Raw genomic sequence first — 8,745 nt, forward strand, 5'->3', positions numbered from 1 at the left:
ACTTTCTAGTATAAAAATTTTAATTTTTTTTAGAAAGCTACTTTATGAAGCAGTAAGAAAGGTGTCCCAAACGAAGCCTTAATTTCGTTTGGGATAGTTTTTTAACTGTTTTGTTTTTCAAACTGCAATAAATTTTGTTTTACCACTGCTTTCATTTAATGCTTGTGCTAGAAAGCTACTTTTTAAAGCAACTTTCAAAAAATTTCTTTTTGCATAGTAATTTTACAACCATCTTTCCGAAAAACCATTAGTCTTACCAAACAAATCCATCGTAATCAGTAGTTTGCTTGTGCAAACCATTTACAATTATAGTTGCTTTTGTTTTCATTACTATTACTACAAAGACAGTAAACAACTAATATTCATGATTGGTGTGTTTCATAAATTTGATATGAATTTACACAAAGTTCAGCATATTTCTTAAATATATAAAAACACAAATATTTGGCAAAAAATTTTGGAATTAATTTTAAGATCATCTAAAATCTATTTTTACCGTATTTTTTATTGAGATAATATGTTACAATATCAAAATCAAATTAATACAAGGCCAAATAAACTTATATCGAACACCAAAAAAATATAATTGAAAATTGTTTGAAAGCAAATAGCCAATAAACTTTTGTGTTAAAATAACAAAGAAATATGATTACTCTAAGATATCATAATTCTACGTTTAAGAAGGCTTTAAAAAGTTAATAGCCACACAAAGCACTAAAATCTGCAACATTTCAAATAAGTAATATTGAAAGAAAAAAAAATGCTAGGAATAATTAATTTTCCAATATTGATCGAAGAGAAGGAGAATCAGCTTGAGGACTTGCATGACATGGAAGAACAAATCATTTGAAATCAAATTATCGAAATTAATATAGAGTTTTGAACACAGTACATAATTAAAAAGGAGATTAAATTACATGAAGAAGTTTCACATCTATGTTTCATTTGGGACGACTTTTTTACTGTTTTTTTAAATTAGTTTTCTAGTAAAAAAATTTCTTAAAGTATAAATTTTGTATTAGAAAGCATTAAGAAATCCGCCCCAAAAGATAGCTTCGTTTGGGACGGCTTTTTTGTTGCTTCTTAAAGTAGTTCTTTAGTACGAAAATAAAATTTTTAGAATGTTGCTTTAAGAAGCAACAAAAAAATCATCCCAAGCGAAACCATTTTTTTGCTCAAAAAATTAATTATATAAAGAACCATTAAATTCTTTCATTTTTTCACATTTAAGATATATTTATGGAATGGGTTTCTAATGCATAACTCTCTCTCTCTCTCACACACACACACACAAACACAAACATTGGAGCATATGAATGCATGTAAAAAGAGAAAGGGTCAATTAACTTATGATCATATCCTATAAATTAATATTTTTAATATTAATTTTATATCATAGAACGTAAAATATGGTATGCATATTTATATTAAAGGAGAAATTATTTCCTAATTTTTTCATGATGAATATATTTATAATATATAACATAAAAAAATTATGTTTACCATTAATTAACTCACAATTCATTATACCCTTAGACATTACTAAGCAATACTTCCTACTCTAAATAAGTTAAAATATTTATAAATGGAGATCAATATGCAATGCTGTGATGAATCATCATCACATGTTTTTCATAACATGTACTATAATTATTATGCTAAAAATATTAAAACTTTGAAGCCTTGGAATAATTTCTCTCGTATTCTCTCTTGAAATACTTAACCATGCCTAATTATCCATCATATCTCAACCTTAGCCAAGAAACATCATGGTAAGCATACATGAAAAGTCCAATTTCTCTCTAGTGCTTATCCCTCTATAAGGAGATGAATGGTATATGGACATAGAGGCTACATCTCACTTGACTTCAGGTCCCAACCTTCTCAATCCACAGCCTTTTCAAGGCTCACAATAGGCCATACTTGGGAATGGCCAAACCCTTCCCATCTCCTTCAAGTTCCTAAAGTAATCAAATTTATATTCATCAACTCACTAATGATAGCTCATGCTATCTCGTCCAATGTCGCCATCTACACCATCATTAACATGATGATCATTCATATCATTCTTAAGGGCCCATGTCATAAAGGTCTCAATATCGTCATTCCCTTTCACCGTAGCAAACTATCCACAAGCAACCTGCAACCTCTTCTTACTCTCCATTAACTCCATCAAAGATGATCTCAGCCAACTAGCATCAGCTATCATCTCTATGCCAATTAAACAAGACTCTAAAATCAGTATTCACTTTATAAAGCCCTCTTGTACTTGTCATGTATCAAAGTCGAATAAAATGTCTTTCTTTGCATCTCTCTTAACGTGCATCCTCTTTAGGTAATTCATTCAGATGTTTAAAGACCCTTCGCGATGGTATCTATGTATATATTGTTATAGATAGAATATTGTGTTCATCGATGATTACTCTCGCTATTGTTGGGTCTAACCCCATGCTTAGAAAATTGACACCATCAATACATTCATTCACTTCAAATATCTTGTTAAAAAATAATATTAATGCCCTCTAAAATCCCCTCTACACCAATGTTGGTGTTGAATTCTTGACCAATAATTTTAAACATATCAATTCTCTCCATGTAAGGCATTCATCATCAATATGCTTGGCAGTACACTTCTGAGTAAAACAACATTATCAAGCTCAAACACTAGCACATTATCGACATCGTACAAGCTCTCCATTGTATGCCCATCTGCCTCACTTATTCTAGGTATATGCTCGTCCCGCAACGATTTATCTCATTAACTGTTCACCATCCCTCATCGCCAACTTATTGTCTCCGTATGAACATTTTCACAAAGCATGCCCGAACTACTTGCATCTCAAAATATTTAGGTGTTAGTGCTTCCCCTTTTTTTTGACCCTACTCAACAAAAAAAATATATGAAGATCCGCCCCATGCTTTTTCATATGCATCTCAAAAGGTTACTTCTACTTTGAACCCCTCTCAAGCAAGACACATCTCTCACCACTTTACCTTCAATGAACTTATTTTCCTATATTTATTCATACTAGTAAAACTACTCTAATTAAGTCATGCCACACAAATTTCCCCTTCTTGAGTTTCCTCGCCTAAGAAAATTTTTGCCTCTTACATGTTGCTTTCAATTATTTCTTTGGGCATCTTCATAAAATTTAAAGATTTTAAATTATATGTATGACTGCTAATGTTCCAACATAAAATAATAATTTATTGATTAAAATACCAATAAGAAAAAATTGTGAGACAATTAAAACAAAGTGGACAATATTTTGATAATTAAGAGTTTGAGATGTTATATCCCAAGTCTAGCATAAAGTACATGTTGGTCTCATCTAGTTTAATTTATATGAATATTAAAAATTATTATCAAAATCTTGAATTTAAATCTCTTCTATTATTTTATACTTACCATTCTTTTATATATAAATATATATATAAGGTTCCAAAATGGATCCTATATATTCTATAAATAATCATTTTATTTTAAACATTAATTGAATATAGTATATCATAAAATGCATTATGCTTCTCTTAAATTTAACAACAATTTTTTTTATAAACCTATCATAATCAAAATATTTATAATATATTCATTAAAAAAAATTACCTATAAACTCACAAGACATTTCACCCTTATACATAACAAAACTATACTTCCTATTCCAAACAAGTTAAAAGATCCATAGTATATAATAATGATAGACAAACATCTTGTTTTTCTCATGATATAAACCATAAAAAATATATTTAATATAGTTTAATTCAGTTTATTAAGAGAGAAATCAAACATCCACTGTGTTAATTTCTGTTCAACTAATTAATTAAAAAAAGAATCAAATATGAATTATTTAATGAGTAGAACACCAACTGTCCACAAACATTTATCAAGATGAGTACTCATAATCACATTCATTTTTCTTTCTTCACACAAACAACATTAAAAGAAAAAAAAAGCATTAGTATAAGTACATTCCATCTTAGTAAAATGCTATTTGACCAAACTTACCTTTGAACACTATTTCTATATGGTAATTAAGCATTACACCAAACAGTCTCTGAATCCAACCAAGGACCAATAGACACCCACCATTATCTTAAAACTAGGAAGGAAATCCACTCCACTTTACTCTTCCAAGATTTGTGCTTAGAGTTTACATCACTACAGGCTATTTTTCCTTATAATTAACTAAACTTTTTTTTTGTTTCCCTTAATTACAGCTTTAATCCAAAATAAAGTAAAAATAACTTCACAACCTTTCCTTATTGTTGCTAGCTATATGTTGTCTGCGCCCACCTGCTTTGATGCAAGATTATAAGCTCGAGATGGATTATTGTTACCATACCATCTTGACCAAAACAGGTAGTTGAAGAAGTTGAGAAAGCTGAGAGATGCCAGAAGCCAATAGAACAAATCCAGTCTATCCTTATTGAGATCATTATCACCAAGCCATCCACCATAAGATTCTGACCTGGTGATCTTATTGACCAAAGAAACCAACAGAGAGCTTAAATAGAACCCAAATGAGTAAGAGCAGTAAGTTATTGCAGTGAGAAAAGACTGCATTCCTGCTAATGACTGCTTGTAAAAGAACTCAATGAGTCCCACTGCAGTGAACATTTCAGAAATCCCGAAGATTAGGAACTGAGGTGTAATCCAGAAGATGGAAAGGAGATTGCTTTGTTCCAACGAAGCTTCTTCTCTTCTCTTCTTCTCTACAAGAGCTGCAGCAACCATTGAGAATGTGACAGAGAAGAGGCCGACGCCGATGCGTTGGAGAGGAGTGATGCCTGAGTCATGGCCTGTTAGTCTGCGAGCGAAGGGGACAAAGGCTATTTCATAGACAGGGACGAGGATTATGAGGATAAAGTAGGGGATGGCTTGGAGAGAAGCTGGTGGGATGTTGAAGGAATTTGTCAAGCGAGTGTTCATCGCTCTGCCTTGTTGAACTGAGAAGGTTTGGAGTTGAGCTAAGATGGTGTTGAAGACTATGGTGCAAGCGAATATTGGGATTACAGAGAGTATTATCTTCACTTGTTCTACTTCTGATGTTGTGCAGAGTCGCCATGAGCTTTCTTTGGCGCCTTCCTGAACTCGAATGCAGGCTTTGTCGAGGAATCTGGAGCAATAATCATTCAATTCAAAAGCTTCAACTTTCAAGTTTGTATGTAGACTTTGAAATCAATAGACTGAATTATAAATAAATATGTTTTTTAATCTAACTTGAAGAAGCAATCAAATGAGCCGTTAACCTGAATCTTTCAGTATGCAATAGGTTTCCAGGATTTGAAGAAGGATCGGCAACGGCTAAATGGTTGGTGCTATTGGAAGGGCAAACTTGTTTTCGCTTAGAGATGGCAGCCACGAATACCTATAAAATAATGAAGATTTTGAGTAAAAATTGCCAGTAGCGATTAAAAGAAGAAGACACTAGAAGAACTATGTTTCCTACACTAATTAACAAATTAATATGTTTATAAGGTATCTTTATGTATAATATATGAAGAGTTAGAGGCCAATATCATAAGTACAGATCCAAAGATTTTGCAAAACATATTTGTTAAACTAAGAAGAATAAACTTGGTTTGTATTTAATCAATGATTAAAACCATCATAATAAGATATTATTATCTAATTAATGATGTTTAACTATAAGGATAATTATTTAATTTAATATGCTAATCAGAGCACCATCATCAGCATTAGCACAAGGCACGATGTAAAAGAAAGAAACTATCATCAGCAATAGATTAATCACCCATAACAAAAAGGATTCATTAAAGAAATTACATAAAAGCAATTAGCCTAATCCTTCTTTATTAATGATCAAACAATGTACTGTCATCATACGGATATATCTTGTTTAAGGACAAACAAACGATAGGCTTTCTATTATTATAGGCTAATTGACAGAAACAACCTTAAACAAACTACAAGTAGACAACAGACCAAATTTAGCTCTGTCGATCATTTGTAACCTGCACAAAGTCTTACTTTAATATAAATGGAAAGTGGATTAGGCTTAAAATAGTAGTAGCAGGAATAATCAATAAGGCCATGTTGACTAATAAGAATTTAAGCTTAATCAAAATGAAAAAGAGCTGATATCCCACAAGCTAAAAGAGAATTCTAATAATTACAACCATAATAACACCCTTGACAAGAGAAATGATAACAAGTTCCACTAACAAAAAAGAAATTAGTTTGGTTGGATATTTATTCTGCTTTTTTAGCTGCTTTAACTTTCATAAAATTGACATATCACAGTTATGGTTTATACAAAAATCATATAAAAAAACATATGATAATTAAGTATAAAACTAAGTTAAGTATGGTACCCTTGCTATTGGAGTAAAGATGCTTCCTTGAGGAGGCTTGTTCCTATAAAAGACCATTCCAAAGATCAAGCTTAAGAGTCCCATTGCCATGGCCACCGAGGAGATGAGGAAGCCGATATCCATCCCTGATCTTGTTTGAACCCAAACTAGAACGGTAAGCGCGAAGAGCTCGCCAACGCAGAAGCTGAAATAGGCAGAGTTGAAGTAAGTTGAAAGCTTTTTGGATTGTTTGGGATCTTCCTTCATGAATTGATCAGCTCCATGAGAAATCATGTTGGGTTTTAAGCAGCCACTCCCTAGAGCCACAAGGTAAAGAGCCACAAAGAAGATTGTAGCCTTGAAGCCTTTTGCCTCAATACACTGATCCTCTTTTAACATCATTTTGCATTTGGGTGGCCTCAATTGAGGAAGATGTGCTTGCACAGAGAGTAGAATAAAGCCCTGACAGACATGCCAAAACATGTTAGCGAAAAAAAAAAGTTTATTCTTCAGTGAGATAAGCACTTTTAATAAAGTTAAACTTTATTAAAATTTGGGAGAGGAGCTAATAGAAACTAAGCTAATTAAATTCATCAATAAATTAAATCTGAATGAAAATATACTTGCGGAGTGAGATAGTATGAGTACTTCCCTTCATTTTTTACAAAGCTCAGAGAGAAGTGAAAAGGAAAGTAGCTCTCCTGTTTACATTTTTGTAATTTTGAAATTACAAGAAAACCTCTTTATTACGTAAGGTATATTTGTCAAGGCAAAAATATTGATTATGATAGAAACTATTTCCTTCCTCAATTATATCATATATATATATAATATTATATTATATTAATTTATCATTAAAACAAGTATCTTATATTAAAAACAATATTATTTTATTACCCTAAAAAAAGCAATGCTTCCCGTATAAATATATTTAAAATATTCTCAACACTCAAATTTATGTAATAAATTATTTTAAAATTTACAAAAACATTATACATGGTAAGGTGGTGCCCAATCCAGTATTATTATTTTATTTTATTTTATTTTTTTGAAAATGTATTAAATTTATGGGCACTAGAAAGATATCTGCTTTCTTTAAAAACAACAGATTTGATGAAATAAACTTACAGAAAGCTCAATAAATCCAAATATGAGCATGGTCCAGAAGCTGCCTAAATAAGAATCAGAAAGAAAACCACCGAGCAGCGAAAGGATAAACACTGTGCCGATGAAGTTAGTGACAATATTTGCTGCCTTGGAGAGTGGGAAGTGCATATCGTCGAACACATAAGTTATGAGATTATTTCCCACAGCAGCTATAGCCATGATTTCAAATGCTTGAATGCCTACAAAGAAACAAAAGTTATAGAAAAATCCAGACCAAATCCAGTAAGATAACAAAGCTAAAGTTTCATTAAAATCTCCTTTAAAGGAAAATATAGAAAGAGAAAGAGAGAGAGAGAGAGAGAGAGAGAGAGAGAGAAGAGGAACCTAGAACAAAGACAGCAGCACGCATGCCTCCATGCTTGTTTGGTTTGCAGGGGCGGCCTTTCCAATCTATTGAGAGCTCGGCTTCCATGGCTTGAGCTTAGTGGTTTCTTTTGGAAATTAAGATATCTTTCGTGGTGGGCTGTGTAAACTCTTCTTAATCGGGCGCTCTTATTTATAGAAGAGTTAAGCTGAGCGCGTAGTGCGTACTCACCTTAGAGAGAGGGAAAATTATTAGGTCCGGATGACACCAGACGTCCAGAGTTCAATAAAATATTGATATGTGAAATATACACATATTTGTAAAATTTTAAGTCAAGCACAGTTAAAGCACAGTAAAAAAAATGCATTCAAAGCATAGTCCACATGTCAAATTTTAATTAAATATCCGGACCTATTTTTATATCCGATATCCGGACCTAATAATTTTTTGAGAGAGAGAGGTGGCAATTTTTTTGTAAAGGGCTTACAAAGCAAAAAAATCTTAATGTTTGACAAGACAGAAAAATTAGATCAAAGAGCTTGAAATTTAAGTCATAAATATATATATATATATAATTCTTTTTAATAAGGAACTTTCTAAGATTAATAGTTATTGTTTATTTTGGCATGATGCATCATCATGCATATTATTATCATTATTATATTATCACTGCTAGTTATTATCAGCTGCCTGCTAGTGGTCTATGGGAGTTCAATATTTCCACTTCTACTCATTATATTGTTGATTTGGTGGACTTTTAATTGTGCCGACTTTCTTTTGGTATATATTTCTTACGTGCTGCGTCTCGCATCCTTGGCCATTAGGATCAGAAACCTTCCCAACAATGATTGATTCTCGCAATCTATCTTAGGGTAGATTCTCCGAGACCATTTTTTGGAGGGATATGTGAAGCTGACTTCTTTCATGGAGGTCCTTTATTGTTTCTCCTTATTGATGGT

The 8,745-nt window shown here is 32.0% G+C and overlaps 1 protein-coding gene across 1 annotated transcript; it reads right to left on the minus strand.

The window, feature by feature from the left end:
• Window positions 1-3,944: 3,944 nt before the first annotated feature.
• LOC110092361 (protein NRT1/ PTR FAMILY 4.4) lies at window positions 3,945-7,935 on the minus strand. Its single transcript, XM_020816871.2, has 5 exons — window positions 7,807-7,935; window positions 7,444-7,661; window positions 6,337-6,777; window positions 5,251-5,369; window positions 3,945-5,117 (listed from the first exon to the last, which is right to left on the minus strand). The coding sequence occupies exons 1-5, from the start codon at window positions 7,892-7,894 to the stop codon at window positions 4,274-4,276; spliced, it is 1,710 nt and encodes a 569-aa protein (XP_020672530.1). The 5' UTR covers window positions 7,895-7,935; the 3' UTR covers window positions 3,945-4,273.
• Window positions 7,936-8,745: the final 810 nt, after the last annotated feature.

The sequence above is a fragment of the Dendrobium catenatum genome, unplaced genomic scaffold (genome assembly GCF_001605985.2).
Source record: "Dendrobium catenatum unplaced genomic scaffold, ASM160598v2 fragScaff_scaffold_389, whole genome shotgun sequence".
Lineage (NCBI taxonomy): Eukaryota > Viridiplantae > Streptophyta > Magnoliopsida > Asparagales > Orchidaceae > Dendrobium > Dendrobium catenatum.

Bases quoted from the DNA above. Each gene is read 5' to 3' on its own strand.
- LOC110092361 (XM_020816871.2), bottom strand. From the start codon at position 7,894: ATGGAAGCCGAGCTCTCAATAGATTGGAAAGGCCGCCCCTGCAAACCA. The intron at 7,662-7,806 runs GTTCCTCTTCTC...GTTTCTTTGTAG, and splicing joins TGCTGCTGTCTTTGTTCTAG to GCATTCAAGCATTTGAAATC. The intron at 5,370-6,336 runs GTACCATACTTA...ATTATTTTATAG, and splicing joins TCTTTACTCCAATAGCAAGG to GTATTCGTGGCTGCCATCTC.